Source organism: Trachypithecus francoisi, unplaced genomic scaffold (assembly GCF_009764315.1).
Source record: "Trachypithecus francoisi isolate TF-2019V2 unplaced genomic scaffold, Tfra_2.0 Contig01585, whole genome shotgun sequence".
Classification (NCBI taxonomy): Eukaryota; Metazoa; Chordata; class Mammalia; order Primates; family Cercopithecidae; genus Trachypithecus; species Trachypithecus francoisi.
Window position 1 is genome coordinate 6058869 of NW_022681444.1, and position 22438 is coordinate 6081306.

The 22438-nt window shown below is 51.8% G+C and overlaps 1 protein-coding gene across 3 annotated transcripts; it reads left to right on the forward strand.

Moving 5' to 3' along the window:
* The first annotated feature begins 192 nt into the window (after nt 1-192).
* Nucleotides 193-21716, forward strand: URM1 (ubiquitin related modifier 1). 3 transcript variants are annotated; one of them, XM_033192542.1, is made up of 5 exons: nt 193-319; nt 7255-7325; nt 18803-18884; nt 20239-20287; nt 20534-21716. In XM_033192542.1, the coding sequence occupies exons 1-5, from the start codon at nt 285-287 to the stop codon at nt 20708-20710; spliced, it is 414 nt and encodes a 137-aa protein (XP_033048433.1). In that variant the 5' UTR covers nt 193-284; the 3' UTR covers nt 20711-21716. The 3 variants fall into 3 exon arrangements, with proteins under 3 accessions (XP_033048433.1, XP_033048453.1, XP_033048442.1); XM_033192562.1 differs by having other exon boundaries at nt 20548-20751; XM_033192551.1 differs by having other exon boundaries at nt 195-319; nt 20642-21716.
* Nucleotides 21717-22438: the final 722 nt, after the last annotated feature.

The window sequence follows — 22438 nt, forward strand, 5'->3', positions numbered from 1 at the left end:
CCACCCTGGGTCTCTGAACCCAGTAGGTGAAAGACGGAGGCAGATCGATTCACAGCCTCAACAGCGCCGAGGACCTTCCCCCACCACCCCTTCCCCGAGTCCGCCACCCCTTTCCCTCCCCTCCCCTCCCCTCCCCTCCCCTCCCCTCGGTGACTTCCTCCAACAGCTGACGAAGCTTTGTCCCTGGGCACCGCCTCTTCCGTCCGCGGCGCCCGGAGACGCCCGGAAATTTGCGGGCGCGCCGGAAGTTGAGAGGAGTTTCCTGCAAGCTCGGCTTCCTCAACATGGCAGCGCCCTTGTCAGTGGAGGTGGAGTTCGGGTGAGTCACAGAGCTGGGGCGGCATGGGGATAGATTGAAGTCGTCGGGCCCGGAATTCCTTTCCTTCTGCCTTGGGGCCTGACACGGCCGAATCACTGGGTGTCCCAGTACCCGCTGTGAGCTACGCCACCCGCCTAGGAGAGTCTGAGAGGCCAGTCTCCCTTAGCGATGAGGCCGCATGTCGGGAAATAGAGGCGCACATTGGGAGGGAGATGCTCTCTATTTACCCCTCGGTGCCCTGTGCTCCGTCGGAGTCGAAGGTCGTGACTGTTAGCAGGCAGCCTCTCTATCTTCTTTTCCATTCTTGTGTCGGACCAATCCCATCTGTTTGGCATCTGCATCTGAGCTCCTAGAACCAAGAAGGACCACCCCTCCACCCACTGATTTCATTCTTTGGGCAGCAGTTCCCTTTTACATTGTTATTAAGGTCTTGTTTCTCGTGGGATGTAGTGGCCAGGGCGGGACTTTTTTCTTTTTCTTTCCCAAGACTTGGGGATACTAAACAGACCTGAGCCTCCTTCAGGACAGTCAGTAAACTTCTGCAGAACTTGAGTGCCTTCTGCAGAACTTGAGTCAGGTGGCGATATGAGGACAAATAAGAAATCACACTGAAAGGAACTAACACGGACAGTATAGTATACACAAGACGAAAAATGCAGAAATTGGGACACACACCAATTACTGAAGAAACACAGAGCAGAGGGGAAGTCTACTCAAGGCACTATTTTGTGCTTCCTACAAACAGGTTTATCATATGGTTTCAAAGCTGAGAGAAACTGCAGAGTTTAGAGAGAAGGCAAAGAAACTGACACCTTGAAAGATGGGTGGTGTACTTTCCAGAATCACGTTGAAAAGAGGGAATAGGTGTGTATGTGGATGTGTGGGTAGATAAACAAGCCAAGGTCTATGTGAAAGGCAAAGTCTGGAATGGGAATCTAAAACCTCTGCCCAGTGCCTTTCTTCTCATTGGATGCCTCCTGTTTCTTTCATGTTTTCCCGTAATTGGGTAGTTCATTCACCAGCCATTTATTGAGTGCCTACCATGTGCCAGGCAGCAAGCCAGACACTGAGGATACAAAGATAAATAGAAGTCTGTCCGTGCCCTACAGCGTTTAGCATTTCTGCCCCTTAGAAGGGGGGTAAGTCTCATGACTAAGTGCATTTTAATTGATATTGTCTGACTGCTTGGATCCAATTAGAACTGTATTGGTCTGGACTCCTCACTGTTTTGCCTCCCTGACCCTTGGCCAGCTATACTCCCTAAAGCCTGGGATTCTAGGAGGATCCCTTCTTCCTTAACAGGCCTCAGCAGAGCTGGAAAGAGAGAAACCACAGGTTGCTATGTTAAGAGTTATCTAGGCCAGGCATGAAGGCTCATGCCTGTAATCCCAGCACTTTGGGAGGCTGAGGCAGGAGGACTACTTGAGCCCAAGAATTCGAGACCAGCCTGGGCAACATGGGGAGACTTCATCTCTACCAAAAAAAAAAAAAAAAAAGATTTATCTGTGGACAACTTGCCTTTCATCCTCATGTGTCAGACATGGTCTTTGTTTATCAAGAATATCTCTGCCAGGTACTATGCTAGCTCAGTGGGGAAGTCATGTGAGGAAGACCAGGCCCTTGCTCTCCGGAGCTTACACACCAGCACAGTTGCCCTTTTTCTGACCCAATCATCTCTAACTTCAGTCTCCCTTACCTCCAAGATTGGAATAATGACCCCTGGCAAGGCAGGACAACATTCCTCCACCCACCTTCTATCACCTCCTATCACAGCACAGCGTTCCATGAAAATTGCAGCTTCTCAGGAAGCAGGAATGCCCAACATGATGCTCAACCCACGCTCCTTCTCTCTTTGTCCTTGTGCTGATGCATGTTTTTGCCCTGACCTTTCTTTCATTTCCTATGTATCTTAGCAGACATGATTCACCCTTTATCCAGAACTGGAGCAAATTTGCAAAGGCGAACACGCCCATCATTTTCTCCCTTTTGTCCGTTAGTGGCCCCACTCCCACTCCAGTCCTGGAAGGGTCTCCCTCCTGAGCAGATATAGCCCTCTTGGCCCCACTAGCTCCTCCAGAGACCCTCTGGAAGGCCCCTCACACCTTCCTTCTTGTCAGTGACCAGGTCTGCCACCCTTTGTCTTCCCCCTGAACTGTTCTCAGCAGAACGTTTTCTCAGGTCACGCAGAATTCAAAGTATGTAGTACAGTTGTGTTTTGTGTCCCTGTGGTCCATGTTGTAAAGACCCAGATGTGAAATTCTCTCCGTCACACCCCTTTTCCTCCTTCCCAAGTTGGGGAGGTATTGGCAAAAGGAGGGAATGTCATTGAGGTCAGAGAAGAACTGGGAGAAATGGGCATTTCCTTTCTTTTAGCAGATATTTGTTGAGTGTCTACTATGTGCCAGGCCCTGTTTTAGGCAGAGCTTGCAGCCCAGCAGGTGGAGAGGAAGTAAATAAACAAAATATATATGTACATGTATATGTATGTGTATATACAGAAGATTAAAAGATGAAGATACATTAGAAATGGTGAAGGCAGTTTTGAGAATATCTGTACCTGTCACTGGTATCAACAAACACATCCACCAAGAATTGGGGGGTGGAAGGAAGATGGAGATATGTCAGTTGAGTTTGAATAGCAGATCTTATAAGAGAGTCTGGCCTTGGGTCTCTCCTGGGCTAGAACAGGCCCCTTGTCTGCCTCCCTGAATCACTCTTGAGGCTGGGCATGCACCTTCCCCCACTCCAGATGTGCTGACAGCAGAAATGCCAACCCCTCCCTTGAGGGCCAGTGAATTCAGCAGTGACAGGTCACTCTCTGAGCGAGACTGGTTCTCCCTTCATCCGCTTGTAAAGGGAAAAACAGCCTCGGCCTCTGAGCCTGGCACCACCAGGTTTGGCCAGTCTTGGTTGTTTGCCTGAGTCCCAGTGCCTTCAGTTCCCATCCCTCTTCTCTGACCCCCAACTCCTGAGCCCCTTGCCTGTCACCCTCCCCCACCCCAGCTGCTGCATGTGCCAACCCCCACCCAGGAGAAAACGAGGCTCTTGGAAGGGGATAAATGGAGGCTCTGTGCGGGCTTGCAGCTGAAATGGCCCTGTGCGCGGCCACAGATGGGCCTCCTCTCCCCCTCCACATTTCTGCATCAACAAAGCGTGACCTTGTTTGGATGACAGTCGCCCCATGTTTTCCCCATGACAATGCTTGCCTTGCCTTTGCCTCCCAGTGGGCTGTCTCAGGACATCTCTCTTCCCTGAAATTGGGAAAGGGTGGTGGGGTGGAAGACATCGCATCCTTCAAAAGTCTGGTAAGGCCTTTTCAGTTAAGATCCACAAGAAGTCTGAGATGGGAATAGGGAGACCCAGAGGGAGAAGCAGCATGGGGCGCTGAAAGAGCCCTGGCGCTGGTCTCAGAAGCCTCAGCTGCTGGACTTGGCTCCAGTCACTTCTGTAGTCCCCGCCTTCCCTTGGCCAGGTGCTGGGACACAGAAATGAACCAAACTCTCCCCTCAAGAGGCTTTCTGACCTTTGGGAAGTCCTGTTTTTTTTTCTGACCAGTCTCCTGGTGCTAAGCTGGAATCAGTTAGACTCAAATTATAATAGTTCAGCCCCTGCCTGTCTAACCTTGGACAATTTAGTTGCTTAACCTCTCTAGACTTGAGTCTACTTTTCTATCAAAGTGAGTTAATAATATCTACCTCCTCCCTTCTTCCCTGGGACTCCCTGAGGATGAAATGAGATGAGGAACATCTTATAAATGGTGAGGCGACGTGAACAGTTGTTCTTAGTTGATGCCAGGCCCCGTGGACTCTCTCAGCCTCCAGCACTGTGATGTGCCTACCTGGTCAGCAGCAGGTGGCATGGGCAGGAGCATTTCAAACCATCATCTGGCCAGAGGAAACCCTTAGATGCACAGGATCTCCAGAGTGCCTCACAGTGGCTCCTCAACATTTTTCCATATGGAAAGACTGAAGCTTAAGATTGAGTCAAGGCCAGGCATGGTGGCTCACGCCTATAATACCAGCACTTTGGGAGGCCGAGGCAGAAGGATTGCTTGAGCCCAGGAGTTCAAGACGAGCCTGGGCAATATAGTGAGACCTCATCTCTGTTATAAAATATTTTTTAATTATTATTAGTTTTGAGACAGGGTCTCACTCTGTCTCACAGGCTGGAGTACAGTGGCGTGACCTTGGCTAACTGCGCCTCAACCTCCCAGGCTCAGGTGATCCTCCCACCTCAGTCTCCCAAGTAGCTGGGGCTACAGGCATGCACCACTATGCCCAGCTAATTTTTGTATTTTTTGTAGACACAAGGTGTTGCCATGTTGCCCAGGCTGCTCTTGAACTCCTGGACTTAAGCAATCCCCCCTCCCCTCTCAGCCTCCCAAAGTGCTAGGGTTACAGGTGTGAGCCACTGTGTCTGGCCCCCAAATTATTTTAATAACAGGGGAAAACGAAGATTGAGTCACACATCTAAGGTCTCAACATAGGGAGAGTTGGAGCCTGGGCTTCACACTGGGGCCAACAGCTCCAAAGGCTGTGTTCTGCACCTGTGTGGTAAGCTGCCTCTCTAGAAGGCAGAGGAGTTAAAACAAGAAAACAAGAGTCTGCAAATTTGGGTACTTTATTTTATTTTATTTTATTTTATTTTTTAATAATTAGAGACAGAGCCAGGCGTGATGAGTCACAACTCTAATCCCAGCACTTTGGGAGGATTGCTTGAGTCCAGGAGTTCAAGACCAGCCTGGACAACATAGGGAGACCCTGTCTCTACAAAAAAATAAAATAAAATTAGGCAGGTGTGGTGACACGTGCCTGTGGTCCCGGCTACTTGGGGGCTGACGTGGGAGGTTCGCTTGAACCCAGGAGGTTGAGTTTGCAGTGAGCTGAGATCACGCTACTGCACACCAGCCTGGGTTGACAGTGAGACTTTGTCTCAAAAAATAAATAGGCCAGGCGCGGTGGCTCACAGCTGTAATCCCAACACTTTGGGAGGCTGAGGCAGGTGGATCACGAGGTCAGGAGTTCAAGACCAGCCTGGCCACAATGGCAAAACCCCGTCTCCACTGAAAAAAAAAAAAAACAAAAATTAACCAGGCGTGCTGGCATGTGCATATAATCCCAGCTACTCTGGAAGCTGAAGCAGAGGATTGCCTAAACCCAGGAGGCAGAGGTTGCAGTGAGCCAAGATCACACCACTGCGCTCCAGCCTGGGCAATAGAGTGAGACACCGTCTCAGTAAATAAAATAAAATAAAATAAAATAATAAAATGAAAATAGGCCAGGCACAGTGGCTCATGCTTGTGATTTCAGCACTTTGGGAGGCCAAGGCAGGGAGATTACTTGAGCTCAGGAGTTCAAGACCAGCCTGAGCAACATGGCGAAATCCCATCTCTACAAAAAGTATAAAATTAGCTGAGTGTGATGCCGTGTACCTATAGTCCCAGCTGCTTGGGTGTCTGATGTGGGAGGATTGCTTTTAAGCCTAGGAGGTCAAGGCTGCAGTGAGCTGTGATTGTGCCACTACACTCCATGCTGGGTGACAAAGCAAGACCTTGTCTCAAAAATAAATAAATAGATAATTTGCTGGGCGCCTAATAATATTAATAATAATAACGTAGAGACAAGGTCTTGCTATGTCACTGAGGCTCTGTTTCACTGAGGCTCATCTCAAACTCCGGGCCTCAAGCAGTCATCTCGCCTCACCTCCCACAGTGCTCGGGTTACAGGTGTGAGCCACCACACCTAGCCGGTACTTGATTATTAGTAAAAATTATATCCTACTTTACCACATTAGAAGTCATATTTAGGAATTAGTCACTGGGTCTGGGCAGAGTGGCTTGTGCCTGTAATGCCAGTGCTTTGGGAGGCTGAAGTGGGAGGATTGCTTTAGGCCAGGAGTTTGAGATCAGCCTGGGTAACACAGCGAGATTCCATCTCTACAAAAAAATTTAAATATTAACCTGATATGGGCCGGGCTCAGTGGCTCACGCCTGTAATCCCAGCACTTTGAGAGGCCAAGGTGGGCGAATTACCTGAGGTCAAGAGTTTTAGACCAGCCTGGCCAACATGGTGAAACTCTCTCTAAAAATACAAAATTTAGCCAGGCATGGTAGCTCATGTCTGTAGTTCCAGCTACTCGGGAGTCTGAGGCACAAGAATCGCTTTAACCTGGGAGGCGGAGGTTGCTATGAGCTGAGATCACACCACTGCACTCCAGCCTGGACAACAGAGTGAGACTAAACAAAGTGAAATATAAATATAAATATGAATGTAAATATAAATATAAAAAGTATCGGCCGGGCGCGGTGGCTCAAGCCTGTAATCCCAGCACTTTGGGAGGCCGAGACGGGCGGATCACGAGGTCAAGAGATCGAGACCATCCTGGCTAACACGGTGAAACCCCGTCTCTATTAAAAATACAAAAAACTAGCCGGGCGAGGTGGCGGGCACCTGTAGTCCCAGCTACTCCGGAGGCTGAGGCAGGAGAATGGCGTAAAACCCGGGAGGCGGAGCTTGCAGTGAGCTGAGATCCGGCCACTGCACTCCAGCCCGGGCGAAAGAGCAAGACTCCGTCTCAAAAAAAAAAAAAAAAAAAAAAAAAAAAGTAGCCTGATATGGTGGCATGGTAGCATGCACCTGTAGTCCTAGCTATTTCGGAGGTTGAACAGGAAGGTCTCTTGAACCCAGGAATTCAAAGTTATAGTGAGCTATGATTGCACTACTGCGTTCCAGCATAGGTGACAGAGTGAGACCCTATCTCTAAGAAAGAAAGGGGAAGAAAAAGAATTGGTCACTGCACCCAAGGTGTTTCTGCACCTTCGTCTCTGCTTCTCTCGGGCTTCATTACCAGCCCTATCCTCAGTTTTCCATTTCCGCTACCTCTTCCTATTTGCAGGACCTCACCTAGCTGTCTTTTTCTCTGGTCCTCCTTTGCAGAGGTGGTGCGGAGCTCCTGTTTGACGGTATTAAGAAACATCAAGTCACTTTGCCTGGACAGGAGGAACCCTGTGAGTACTGGCTTTCTGAACCCCTCTTTTGGGGCCGTTGAACAGGAGTTGGTCCTTGGGGAACACTCAGCCCTGTTCAGGCCTGTGTTCTGCACCCGTGTGCTAAGCTGCCTCTCTAGCAGGCAGAGGAATAAAAAGAATCTGCACGGCCGGGCCCAGTGGTTCACGCCTGTAATCCCAGCACTTTGGGAGGCCAAGGTGGGCGGTGAGCACAAGGTCAGGAGTTCGAGACCGGCCTGGCCAACATGGTGAAATCCTGTCTCTATTAAAAATACAAAAATTAGCTGGGCGTGGTGGTGTGTGCATGTAATCCTAGCTACTCAGGAGGCTGAGGCAGGAGAATTACTTGAACTGGAACCCGGGAGGTGGAGGTTGCAGTGAGCCAAGATCATGCCACTGTACTCTAGCCTGGACAACAAAGCAAGACTCCATCTCAAAAACAAACAAACAAAAAAAAACAAATGCTTGTTAATCTTTCTTGAACAAATATACACTGAGCACCTCCTATGCAGCAGACCATGTGCTCATCATTGTGGAGACAGACCTGAACAAAAGCCAGTCCCAGGCCAGGCGTGGAGGCTCAGTAATCCCAGCACTTTGGGGGGCTAAGGTGGGCGGATCATTTGAGACCAGGAGTTCGAGACCAGTCTGGCCCACATGGCGAAACCACATCTGTACTAGAAATACAAAAAATTAGCCAGGCATAGCGGTGCACGCTTGTAATCCCAGCTACTCAGGGGGCTGGGGCAGGAGAATTGCTTAAACCTGGGAGGCAGAGGTTTCAATGAGCCGAGATCGTGCCACTGCACTCCAGCCTGGGTGGCAGAGCAAGACTCTGTCACAAAAAAAAAAAAAAAAAACAAAAAAAAAAAAAAAAAAAAACAGTCCCTGCCTTTAATTGGGAGGTTTTAAAGAATTAACTTGCAGATCTTTGGCTGGGTAACTGTCAGGATAGCCTAGGGGCTGCGGACGAGATACGGCAGGTGTTCAGATCTTTTGTAACCTTCTCAGTGGATTCTAGCAAGGGCTCAGGGATGGGATTCCAGTTTCCACCTATGACTGAGATACTTCTGGGGAGAAGAAGGCATCATTTATATTAAGAGACAGGAAATGAGGTTCCTGGAGGTGGGTGGTAGAAAATGGTCAAGTCAGGCCGGGCATGGTGGCTCACACCTCTAATCCCAGCACTTTGGGAGGCCGAGGCAGGCGAATCATGAGGTCAGGAGTTTGAGACCAGCCTGAGCAACATGATGAAACCCTGTCTCTACTAAAAGTACAAAAATTAGCTGGCGCAATGGCAGGCATCTGTAATCCTAGCCACTTGGGAGACTGAGGCAGGAGAATTACTTGAACCTGGGAGGTGGAGGTTGCAGTGAACCGAGATCATGTCACTGCACTCCAGCCTGGGCAACAAGAGCAAAACTCCATCTCAAAAAAAAAAAAGAAAAAGAAGAAAATAGGCCGGGTGCAGTGGCTCACGCCTGTAATCCCAACACTTTGGGAGGCTGAGGTAGGAGGATTACCTGAGCCCAGGAGTTTGAGACCAGCCTGAGTAACATGGCAAAACCTGGTCTCTACAGAAAAAAATTAGCCAGGCATAGTGGCATGCACCTATGTTCCTAGCTGTTTTAGAGGCTGAGGCTGAAGGATTGCTTGAGCCCAGGAGATCGAGACTACGGTGAGCTATGATCACACCACTGTTCTTCAGCCTGGGTGCCAGAGTGAGACCCTGTCTCAAAAAAAAAAAAAAATCAGAATATGTATGGGGAGAAAAACAGAAAATGGCCAAGTGAGATTTGGCAGGATTTTTCTGGAACTGGACACACATCTGCCAGTGATCAATTATTATTGCTCAGATTCACTGGCTGTCACACCTTTCTGTCCCTCCCTCAGGTTGGAGAGCAGTGGCACAGGGTGGGGTCTGTCTGCCACACTTGGAGGCTGGGGGACACTTATTAAGGAGCAGGGCACTGCCCACATTGAGCTGGGAGGGGGTATGTGGCTGGGGTTTAGTGTCAGGATTGTGTGTCCCTGGTCAAGGAAGACATGGGGTGCTAAAGGTGACTATTTCTTAGTTTGACAGATGGCCATGCAGCCTTGGGAGGGCACACAGTGCTCTCAGAAGAGGCTTCTCAAAGATTCAGTCTCAAAGACCTTGCCTGGAAGTTTATTAAAATATCACAAGTTATTATTTATTTCCTCTGGATTTTGTCTGACATGAAAACCCACAAATTTTCTTTTTTTTTTTTTTTGAAATGGAGTCTCACTCTGTCTCCCAGGCTGAAGTGCCGTAGTGGAATCTCGGCACACTGCAACCCCCACCTCCTGGTTTCAAGCGATTCTCCCACCTCAGCCTCCCAAGTAGCTGGGATTACAGGCAGGCACCACCACACCTGGCTAATTTTTGTATGCTTTTTTTGTTTTTTGAGACAGAGTCTTGCTCTGTCACCAGGCTGGAGTGCAGTGGTGTGATCTCAGCTCACTGCAGCCTCCGCCTCCTGGGTTCAAGCGATTTCCCTGCCTCAGCCTCCCGAGTAGCTGAGACTACAGGCGCACGCCACCACGCCCAGCTAGTTTTTTGTATTTTAGTAGAGACAGGGTTTCACCATGTTGGCCAGGATAGTCTCGATCTCCTGACCTCGTGATCTGCCCGCCTCAGCCTCCCAAAGTGCTGGGACTACAGGCACGTGCCACCATGCCTGGCCAATTTTTGTAAGTTTTAGTAGAGACAGGGTTTCACCATGTTGGCCCGGCTGGTCTCTAACTCCTGACCTCAAGTGACCCGCCCACCATAACCTCCAAAAGTGTTGGGATTACAGGCATGAACCACTGCCTGGCCCACAGATTCTCATAATTCAAGCCCCATTTCACTCATTCATTGACTGAGTACTCAGCATTGTCAGGTACAGTAGAAAATACTTTATTTGTCTGGGCACAGTGGCCAGCACTTTGGGAAGCCAAGACAGGTGAGTTGCTTGAGCCCAGGAGTTTGAGACCAGCCTGGGCAACATGGTGAAACCCCGTCTCTACAAAAAATATGAAAATTAGCTGAGTGTATGGTGGTGCGTCCCAGTAGTCCCAGCTATTTGGGAGGCTGAGGTCAGAGGATGGCTCGAGCCCAGGATGTGGAGGTTGCAGTGAGCTAGTAGCGTGCCACTGCACTCCAGCCTGGGCAACAGACCTGAGGCTGTCAGACCCTTTCTCTTTTTTTTTTTTTTTTTTTTGAGGTGGAGTCTCGCTCTGTTGCCCGGGCTGGAGTGCAGTGGCCGGATCTCAGCTCACTGCAAGCTCCGCTTTCCGGGTTCACGCCATTCTCCTGCCTCAGCCTCCTGAGTAGCTGGGACTACAGGCGCCCGCCATCTCGCCCGGCTAGTTTTTTGTATTTTTTTAGTAGAGACGAGGTTTCACTGTGTTAGCCAGGATGGTCTCGATCTGCTGACCTCGTGATCCGCTCGTCTCGGCCTCCCAAAGTGCTGGGATTACAGGCTTGAGCCACCGCGCCCGGCTAGACCCTTTCTCAAAATAAGAAAGTACTTTATGGCCGGGCGTGATGGCTCAAGCCTGTAATCCCAGCTCTTTGGGAGGCCGAGACGGGCGGATCACGAGGTCAGAAGATTGAGACCATGCTGGCTAACACGGTGAAACCCCCAGTGAAACCCCGTCTCTACTAAAAAAAATACAAAAAACTAGCCGGGCGAGGTGGCGGGCACCTGTAGTCCCAGCTACTCGGGAGGCTGAGGCAGGAGAATGGCGTAAACCCGGAAGGCAGAGCTTGCAGTGAGCTGAGATCCGGCCACTGCACTCCAGCCTGGACGACAGAGCGAGACTCCATCTCAAAAAAAAAAAGTACTTTATTCTTTGATGTAGCTGGCAAATCTATGTCTAGTGCCCTCTTTGTGCGATCACTGTACTAAGTTACTGGATATTCATTAGTGAGCAAAATAGATATGGTCCTTGCCCTTATAGAGTTAGCAATGTAATGGGAATGGAGCCAGGGAATAAACAAGTAAACAAATGAATGTATAACTGCATCATTACAACTTTTAGTAATTGGCATGAGGAGAACAAAAGAGTACTTGGATGGGACTAATAGGTGGTCACCAGAGGTCTCTTTAAGAAGGTAACATTGCCGGGCGCGGTGGCTCAAGCCTGTAATCCCAGCACTTTGGGAGGCCGAGACGGGCGGATCACGAGGTCAGGAGATCGAGACCATCCTGGCTAAACGGTGAAACCCGTCTCTACTAAAGAATACAAAAAACTAGCCGGGCGACGAGGCGGGCGCCTGTAGTCCCAGCTACTTGGGAGGTGGAGGCAGGAGAATGGCGTGAACCTGGGAGGCGGAGCTTGCAGTGAGCTGAGATCTGGCCACCGCACTCCAGCCTGGGCGACAGAGCCAGACTCGTCTCAAAAAAAAAAAAAAAAAAAAAAGAAGGTAACATACCAAGGCTGAGTGCGGTGGCTCATGCCTGTAATCCCAGCAATTTGGGAAGCCAAGGTAGGCGGATCACCTGAGGTCTGGAGTTCAAGACCATCCAGGCCAACATGGTGAAACCCTTTCTCTACTAAAAATATAAAAATAGTTGGGCATGGTGACGGGCACCTGTAATCCCAGCTACTTGGGAGGCTGAGGCAGGAGAATTGCTTGAACCCAGGGAGTGGAGGTTGCAGTGAGTTGAGATCGCACCACTGCACTGCAGCCTGGGCAACAGAAGCAAAACTCCATCTCAAAAAGAAAAAAGGCCACCAGGCATGGTGACTCACGCCTGTAATCCCAGCACTTTGGGAGGCTGAGGTGGTTGGATCATGAGGTCAACAGATCGAGACCATCCTGGCCAACATGGTGAAACCCTGTCTCTACTAAAAATACAAAAAATTAGCTGGGTGTGGTGGCGGGCACCTGTAGTCCCAGCTACTCGGGAGGCTGAGGCAGGAGAATCGCTTGAACCCTGGAGGTGGGGGTTGCAGTGAGCCGAGATCACGCCACTGCACTCCAGCCTGGGCAACAGAGCGAGACTCCATCTCAAAAGCAAAAAAACAAAACAAATAAAAGGTAGAAACCAAAATTTAGAGAAGTTAGGGGTCTCACCCCAAGTCATAGTTATTTAAATAGCAGAGCTGGGATTCAGAACTAGCTTTCAGGCCACTGAATTCAGAGTCCTGGCACTTTGCCACTAAACCCATCACCATCTAGCCCAAGAGGCTCCCTGAATCACTCTAACATCTTTTTTTTTTTTTTTTTTGAGACAGAGTCTTGCTCTGTTGCCCAGGCTGGAGTGCAGTGACATGACCTTGGCTCACTGTAAGCTCCACCTCCTGGATTCACGCCATTCTCCTGCCTCCGCCTCCTAAGTAGCTGGGACTACAGGTGCCTGCCCCCACACCTGGCTAACTTTTTTGTATTTTTAGTAGAGACGGGGTTTCACCATGTTAGCCAGGATGGTCTCTATCTCCTGACCTCTTGATCTGCCTGTCTCAGCCTCCCAAAGCGCTGGGATTACAGGCGTGAGCCATTGCGCCCGGCCCCACTCTAACATCTTATATTTTCCAATTTTTACACTTTCCTTAATTTATTCATGAGTTCAACAGCTACTTATTTCAACTTTCATGATAACCTCAAGAGATAAAAGAGACCCCTAAAAAAGAAGGAAGAAGGGACCTGAGGCCTGTCCAGAGTTACCCAAGTAGGAAGGCTGGGCTGGGACTCAGATTTTTTTATCCCTCATCTTCCAGGCACTGTTCAGGAAACAGGCAGGGGCCTATCCCCACTCTGGGAGGAAAGGAGGGGAGTGGGAGGGAAGGCACAGTGGCCCACTTAGTCTTTGGTCCCTTGGCTGTGAGTCCCTACACCTGGTTCCTGTTGTGCCCAGAGGCATGGGTCACACAGCACACCCAGGGTAACCTAGGTTGGTGACCTAGGTCACCAACAGAGCTGGTTAGCAGCTGCCAGGCCTCACCCTGGCACATGTGAGCCCAGCTGGGGGTCAGGGGCCTGGTGCTGCTAGGAGAGGCTTACCCTTCCCCCAAGTCTGTGCCCAGATATGTCATCTGGCAGCCTTCCCAGCCTAGGGGCTGCCACTTGGCCAAGCGAGTCTTGGAGGTTCCAGCAGAAATAATAGCAGCCGTAAGATTTTGGAATGTGACAAGCCTCACAAACAAGGGAACTCGTGGCTCCTAGGCCAGGGGAGAGCTTCCAACCCAGTCAGTTTGGGAGAAATGATGAGCAAAAGGCCTGAGGGAGTGAGACTGGGAGAGAGGAAGCCTGGACCGCGCAGTTGCTCATCACTTATGCCTGCCAGCCTCTTTCTTCCCCATATGTTAGATGGGAAGTCGGGCTCGTTTTGTACATTACTGAGCTGGTTGTCTCTTTGACATCTATAAGAAAAGTTTCTTCAAGATCCAAGTATACACAATTCTGTGAAGCAGAGTGTGCTGACCCAGTAGGAAGCTATGTGAGAGGAGGCATGTCTTAATAGCCATCTTCCTGAAACGGGCCAGCCAGGCACCCACCAACTTAGGGTATTGCGGCTGCTGAAGTTGGTCTCTGTGACTCAAGCATCCCTTTGACCCAAGGCCCCCTGCCCAGGCCCCAACAGTAGACTTGGCCGCCTCACCTTTCCCTGCCTGTCTTCCTTCCCCTGCCCTGCCATTGTGCCCCCTCCGCCTGTTCCACTTGCGTTAAAGGGTGGCTGGTGAGGGAGGGCAGGAGCTGCAGGAGCTCCTGGGTGCTTTAAACTGCTTAGCATGCATTTCACAGCCTCTCTGGGGCCAGCTGTTCCTTTCTCTGCTCTCAGGGCCTGTTTGCTGATCCCCTCTCCACCTCCCTCCTCCCCACACCCCTCCCAGTCCCTGTGCAAAATTGCTTTTGAAAAGATCCACTTTCTGCTTAATTAAACAATGAGGAGGTCCCCTCGCACATCTGTAAACCTCCTTCTGCGGCCAGTTTAGCCCACAAACTGCTCCATTCTTACCCCCATTCACTTGTAAATGGCCCCTCTGATGTTCCCTCCACCCCCTCTCCTCTGTTACTCCCCCCTTGCCAGCTCTTTCTTTTCCCTTTTCAACTGAGGCCTGGGGTGGGCTCCCCGAAGAGCTCGTCTTGGAGCCTGGTGGACTTGGTGGGGACAGAGGCGGTTTAACCTGTGGAAGAGAAGACTTAGGGGATCCTTTCTTCCATATCTGAAGGGCCATCCTGGGGAAGAGGGGGTACATTTGTTGGCATGGTCCCCGTGAACCATTCAGGCCCAGTGGGTGGGAATGACAGGAAGACAGATTTCTACTTGGGAGAAAAGAAGCTCTTAACAATCAGAGCCGCTGCACAGAGGAGCTGACCTCCTGTCCCTGGAGGTGTTCAAAGAGAGGCTGGATGAGGGTCAGTATCAGATACGACTTTGAGGTTGTTCCCTTTCAGTCCCGCGAGGCTGAGGCTGACACCTTTTGGGGATCTCCCACAGTGGGCAGTGTCCCCCAGAGTAGGACAAGTCCACTGGGGCGAGGGATTCTGGTGGAGCTTGCGTCGGTGCTCTCCACAACGGGTATCCTCCCTTTGGCAGCAGCCTTTAGAAGGTACTGGAGCCCAGAGGATGAGGAATCTGAAGTCACTGTGGGCTTACAGCTCAGAGCAGCCTTCTGTTGAGCGTGTCCTGTGTGTGTGACACTGCCAGGCCTGCCATGGGCGTTGTGCCTTACGTAATCCTCAGCAGCTCTTGGTATTTGGATTATTATCCCTGCTTGTCAGAGGATGACACCCAGGCAGCAGGGTGAAGTGATTTCCCAGCCAAGGCCATTGAGCACACAGCGCAGGTCCTCTGGCTGTAGACTCAGAACTCAACCACTCCATCATAGAGCAGCAGCTCTCATCACCTGCCCTGTCCCCGATGGGCAGGCCAGGTGCCAAAGCATCCTGCACTGGAAACCTTGTGTTAGGTGTCCGTCTCCCTCCTCTGGTGCCGTGTGCCCAGGGGCAGCCTGGCTGCCAGCACCTCTAGCCTCAAAGAGTGTCATTCCTTCCACCTGGGTTGTCCTGGGAGCATTAGCCAACCCCAACATCTTGTGGGTTCAAACATCTAAAATAGAAGGAAGGTCAGTATCTAGGACCCCTCACTACTCTTCCCGTTCCCTTATTCCCTTTCCAGCTTCTGATGGGAAGATACTGGATGCCACAGAAAACCCCAGCCAGTCCCAGCACTGTCTGATTCATGGTTGGTTCTGCCCTGCCCTCTAAAGCTGGGGTGCCAGACCACTGGGCAGAGTGTGCAGAAACCCAGAGAGTGCGAGGGGTATAGGTTCTTCCTCTGGATCCTGGAGTAATTACGGCATTGATATGCAGGTTACAGTGCTGAGAGATTTGTATATATTGTCTTATTTTATCCCCCACAATGACCCTATGAGACAATGTTAACATCCCCATTTTACAAAAAAAGGAAGCTGAGGCCATTTTACAAAAAAGGAATCTGAGGCTCCAAGAATTCCTTACCCAAGGTCATAGAACTAGGAAGTGATGGAGTCTAGCTCAAACCCAGGCCCGTCTGACTTCAAGGTCCATGGTTTTAATCTCTTCCTCCCTCCTTCCCTCCCTACCTCCCCAGTTGTCCACTCAAGTCATGGTAATGGTAGTGCCATACGTTTGAGTCGGATTGTGATTCGAGTGTCACGTCAGAGACACGTGGAAGCACAGGCCTGGGCAGTGGGTCCTGGTTCCCAGGAAGCACATACCTAGGAGATACAGCTGAGGTTCACTAGGAGGGAGAGGCCCCTACGAGAGCAGGCCTGTTCTCAAGGCCTGGCCTCATCTCCTGCTGAGCTTCTTAGCTTCTCCGTTCTACCTTCAACCTGCCCATGCCATCCTGCCCCAGCCTTCCCATGTGTTATCCTTCTGCCCAGAATGCTTCCCACGCCACTCATCCTTCAGACCTGAGCTTCACTGTTTAACATCCTCAGCCAGGCCTTTCCTGATCCCAGATGAAGGAGATAGCATTTGTCACAACTAATTAAGTATGGTGTGTCTCTCCTGCTGGCCTCTAGCTCCATGAGGGTAGGGAGCTCTGTGTCCCTCTTGCCCACTACCATCTCCCTAGCACCTTGCACATAATAGCTGCTCAATAAATATTTGTCTCCTGAGTGATCACATGGGATTCTAGGAGGGAGACTGCCCCTAGTAGGGGAAGGAAGACAAGAGGACACAGAGTGGGAAGGTGAAAGTGAGAGTCTCCAGCCCCCATCTATCCCAGAGCCATCCATCCCCAAGCCACCAGCCCCTGACTCTGCTTAACCCTTCCTCCTCCCCTGGGCGCCTTTGGAAGCCGACCATCTGGCTTGGAGGCTATTTGCATATTGTCTGTGCCTCAGCAAGCCTAGCAAGATGTCCCTGGGGGTGTGTTTCAGGCCAGGCCGAGTGGCCCTTGCATCCTGCGAAGGGAGCCATGAGTTCCCCCTCTCCCCACCCCCAAATCCAGGCATGGGGGAACAATACGGGTGGTGATGCGGTAGCCTCACCATGGTAACAGGCTATCAAAAATGTGGGCAGGCCTGGGTGGGGGGTGGGCAGAAGAGGGAGGGAGTGACCTCAGCAAATAGGAGCATCATGATAAATGAGCCAGCACCGGGCAGCAGACTCATCCCCCAGCTCATCCCTCTGGGACTCCATGCTGGTGCCATCGTTCGGATGACCCCACCATGACCACTAGCCCTTCCCCCACCCCCAGGCCTATCCAGACTAGAGCAGAAGCACCTTCCCTTTGGAGGGAGCCAGGACTGTCTCCTAATTGAGTCCGGGTTCCATGCAGGCCAGGCACTGCCTAGACCCTCTCGCCGCCTCCACACACACAGACACACCCCCGCCCGCCAGGGCTGGCTGATGGATGCGTCAGACCCCGGTGGCTCTATCGAGCGGCCACAAGATGTATGGGTTGGCGGCCCACCAGACAGTGCCAAGATGGAGGCCAAGGGGATTCAGAGCCAAGGGGAAACCTCTGAAACCCAGACCTCAGGGAGGAACCCAGCCAGGAGTCTGAGTGGCTGCAGCTAGTTGGAGGCAGCATTCTCCCCATCCCATGCCTGCTCCAGGGACCATGAAGACTCCGATCTGCTTTGTTTAAAAGGAGACATTAAAATGGGAAGGTGGCAGTCTCAGTCCATGGACACTTTGCCCGTGGCCCTGTGCTCTGCTGGCATACGATCCAGGCAAGTTGGCACTGAGCAAAGTAGACCATCCAGGCTGCAGGCCTGTCAGAGCGAGGGTGGCACGCGTGCCAGCCAGTGTGCCTTAACTCCCTGCCCAAGGCTGGGGCTGTGTGTGTGCCATGCTGTGGTCCCGGACGGGGCAAAGCAAAGTCTCCCTGAGTCCTAGCAGCCTCTCCCTTGCCTGCACTCCAGGACTCGACTCCAGGCAGGAAAACCAAGGCCCCACCTGGGCCTTCTCCAGCTTAGCCCTGAGCTTTGTCTCAGGCATTAGTCCAGGACAGCAGACCCCTGTGGATACTGACTCAGGATGGGGGTGGTTAACCCCAACACCTCTGCTGGCTTCCCAGAAGCAAGTTGTCTCCCTAGGACCTTTATCCTCAAGTCATCTGAGGGAATGAGAAGGAACTCCGCAGCCTCAGGAGAATGGCCCTGTTTCAGGGGCAGACAGTTGAGGACCATAGGCTTCGAGGCGTTTATAGAACCACATTCCTGTGTGCTGTGGCTCGATACTGCTGCCCCTAGGAAAGGAGAGGTGACCCTGGAGACAGGTGACTCTGAGCCTCTGCATGACATACAGAGAGACTGGTGGCTCTCCTAGAACCACAAGGAGGCAGATCTCAGTGTTAGCTGAGCAGGAGAGGCCCTGTCACCCGAATCTCTGGCCACCACTGGCCTGGAGGGCTCTGGAAGCGTGGGGTGGTGGCAGGGGAGTAGAGCAGGGATTTGTTAGCATCCCTGGCTGGTGAATGATCCTTCTCTCTCTCTGCCAGAGGAAATTAACTGATGTTATCAGCTTAGCAATTGTTTTTTTCCCCCTCACAAAGGGAAATATATGCAGACCCCTCTAAGAGCAAAGCCGAATCCTTCCCATCTGGGACTGGCTGGAGAGATAAAGGTGGCGGGGCCTCTTCAGAGTCCTCTCAGAAGTCCAGCCATGGCAGTTGGAGACTGGCTTCCAGGACTTGTGGTTAGGGGCTTGTCTCATAACCCTTTAGATGCAACAGTCCTCCCACCATCTGCCTTGAATCCCTCCACTGTAGGTAAATCCCATTGCCTCTTCTCCAGGACTTCAGCAGTGCCATGTGCAGCTGTCTCTGAAGATCCACCTGGCAAGTCACTGGCCTGTCCTAACCTGTTTCCTCACCTTTGGAATGTACGCGTTCATGGGCCATCTTTTAGCCTGGTCTAAAGGAAGCCCTCTAAACCCCATGTGTATTGCCTTCTGGGCCAGGCAAGGCTCTGGGGGGACAGGTGTCATTTGAGTTTGACAAGAGTTTGTACTGTGCATTCCTCTCCAGGGGACATCCGGAACCTGCTCATCTGGATCAAGAAGAATTTGCTAAAAGAGCGGCCAGAGTTATTCATCCAGGGAGACAGCGTGTGAGTCCCATTCCTCCCTTCCCTGAAGGGGGTGGAGGGAGGGACGGATATCTGAGCCCCCACCCTCAGGTTCAGTCCTGGCTTTCTCTGAATCTGGTTCTCCCCTTCCTCCTCCCCGACTCCTCCAGAAAATAGTCTGAGATCTATTTTCAGTTTTCTTGTTACTAAAACCAAACTCTTGAGGATTTTTAAAATCCCAGATGAAAGGAGCCTGGTGAATTTCTCAGAAAACTTGGATTCTGCCCTCTGGTTGCCACAGACTTGCTGTGGGACCTTAGACGACTTACTTCACTTCTCTGGGCCTCAGTTACTCTCTACACAGAAAGTGCTGAGGAAAAAATGTAGCTAGTACAACTGAAGAGCTAAATATTCTATTTTATTTCATCGTATTTAAATAGCCACACGTGGCTAGTAGATTACCATACGGTGCAGCACAGGTCTAGAATTCCAAGGAGTCATTGACTCTGTGCATGCACACACCCATGCACATGCACACACTCACTGGGGACACCCCATAGGCGCCCAGAGCAGTCTCCTTGGAAAGGACCAGGTTCCAGTTGCCTAGAAGTTACTTCTAAAACAAGGCCAGTCCCCCTTGTGAAAGGTGGCCGGTGCAGTTGTGAGGCTTGTGTATTTGCCTCGAAGCACAGGTCACTGTGAGGTCCTAGGGGATCAGCCCTCCTTCAGGTCATAGTCCAGTGGTCCTGGAGGCCACCTCTAAGGCCAGCAGCACTCCTTGGGCCATTACCTACCAGTGGGAGCCAGGCTAAGTTGCCTGACAAATGTTGACCTACGCTGCCTTATGCCAGGCAGGACTGCACATGAACATTGCCATGTGGCAACTGATTCGGAAGAGGCAAAACAGCCTCCTCTCCAGGATGGGCATGCAGAGGCCTAAAAAAAGCCGAAGTTCTTTTCCAGGGCTAACGAGAGGAAGGTTAGACCCCTGGAAAAGTCCCACTAATGATTACCGTGACAGTGTGGCGAGAACTCCACACATATCAGCTGATTTCGTTTTCGTATAGGCCTTGTGGGACAGACACTATCACTTATCCCATTTTCAGATGGGGAACCTGATACTCAGAAACAAAATGACCTGCCCGCGGTCTGAGTGGTGGTGCTGGCTGGCGTTTGCACCCGTTTTCCATCTGGCTACAAAGACCATGCATGACTGTCTGACCTGGTTTCCTTCACACTCAGACCAGCCTCCCCTTCCTGGGAGATCTTTAGCCAGACCCCAGGAGGACGGCTCCCCAGCACACTCTCCTGCAGCCCAAAGCTCTCAGCCTCTCTTCCTCTGTGCTACTGCCTCCTGCCTCTCACTCCCTGCTACTTACCACTATCTTTCCCACAGGCGGCCAGGAATTCTGGTGCTGATTAACGATGCCGACTGGGAGCTACTGGTCAGTACCTCGGGTGACATCCCTCCCCCAGCCCCTGCTCTTGCTGCTTCAGTGGGAAAGCCTTGGGCCTCTCTCAGGCACATATAGAGTGGCTGGTAATCCTCCACCCCACTCCAGCCCCACACTGAGGCTGCTGGAGTCTCTCACTCCAGGTGAGGAAGGGATGGGTAGCTGGGGACATGGGAGTACCCCTCTATCCTGAAGATTTGCAGGTTGAGGTATAGGATACCCATTTTTCTGGTACAGTCTGTCTCTTCCAGAGCAGCCAGTCCTCAGCCTCTGCTCTCCCAACTCTTGGGGTGGAACTGGGAAGGTAGCCCTGAGGGTCTCCCGCTCTCCTCTGCCCCGCACCAGGGTGAGCTGGACTATCAGCTTCAGGACCAGGACAGCGTCCTCTTCATCTCCACTCTGCACGGCGGCTGAGGGCCCTTCTCTGGGCCTGGGCACCCTTAGAGGGGAGAACGAAGCAATCAGACATCCCCTTGGGCCCTGCTTCCAGGTCTCCCTGTCCCGCTTGCCTGTCTTCTTCCCTGCTCTGTCCCCCAAGCTCCCTCCAGGCAGGGAAAAGAGGCCAGGTGCTAAAAATGAGCCTTTCTCAAGCACGTGAGCAGGGGAAGGCAGACAGGCACCAGAGCCCAGCACTCCCTTTTCCAGCAGCTGTGATGGGGGAGGGTGCCCCTCTGGTTTGTCAAGAGTGGAAGGAGGCTCTGTGGCCAGGTGACCTGGCTGCCTTCCACTCCTTGTACCTCATTCTAAACATGGAGTGGCCGCTGACGAGGTGCTCCAGCCCCAGAGCCAGCATCTTCATGGGGAAGATGAATGGACCTGAGTAGCTGAAGGAAGGCCCCTCCCTACTCAAAGATTGGAGGCTTCTCAGCCTCAATTTCCCTGTCTGGACAGCTGAGGGCTCTGCCTGTCCCCCACTGCTATCAGTATGGAACCCCAGCTGGGGTCCCCTATTCAGTGCTGACTCCCCCCAGCCAGCAGCTGCTCCTCCAGTCACACCCCTCCTTCTGCTCCCCCCACCCCTAGCCCTTGACCCTGGCTGGCCTGCCCCCCTCCACAGGCCACCAGATGGGCTCCTGAGACCCTCCCCAGGCTGCTTACAGCTCATTCTGCTGGGGGTAAAGATGAGGGGAGGGGGTAAGTTAAACCTTGGACTAGCAAGTAGAAGCCTGGGGGGGATCTGTGTGCCTCAGTTTCCTCCTCTACAACTGAATATTTATAGTGGCTGAAAACTGGGGAGATACCTGATGGTGTAGATGTCCATTTTCTCTCCCTTCCCACCTCCTGCAGGAAGCAGGATGGGGCAGGCAGCACCTGGTAGGCAGAGTGGTTTGCTCCCCCTCCCCTTCCCTTCTGGAAGTCTTGGGGCCTCAGTGCTTGCAACAGCCGGCCTTGTGCAAATAAAAGACTAGGTTGTTTACTAGCCTTGCTTGGAGCTTCATCCTTGGAAACAGGTGGCACCTCATATCCCCCCAGCCATGGTCTGTGATACAGCCTCTCCATCCTCAGCCTAGGGCCTCAGAGCTACCCTTCACCCTTCACCCAAAAGAGGGGTGGGGGTGAACACTCAGACAATCTGAGACGGGGTAGTCTAATAGAGCCATCTGGAGAAGGGGGTGTCAGAGTCAGTCTGTGCTGACCAGTCTGCGTCCCAGGACGCATCCCCACCCGTCTGTCCAAGGCTTTGTCCCACCAGCTGCAGCCAGCAGCCTCAGAACCCAGAATGGGGGTGGCATAGATAAGACTGCTGAGCCCCCTTTCTGTGGTCTTTCCTTCCCATGACCTGGAGAAAAGAGCTTTGTTTGCTGGAGGGAGACCCCCAAAAAGAATTAGGGTGCTAACATCCCACCAAAAGCGTCATCCCACCCAAAATGTTGCTTTTCATTCTATGTCAGTAATTTAAAGTGGAATTTCTCACCTCTCACCCTGTGGAGATGAAAGTGGCAAAAGGTTGTCCCAGCAGTGTTGGGGAACGGGGTGTATACATCATTCTTTAGGGGATGGATGACCTGCCGGCTGGTGGGCTTTTCTCCAGCACTACTACAGGTAGAAGCCCTCTGGGCTTGTGTGGAGTGGGAGCGGCCGTGTTGGGACTATGGGGAGGAGCTGGTCTGGGTGCAAAATTAAGGCTAGTGTTGGGGTCTG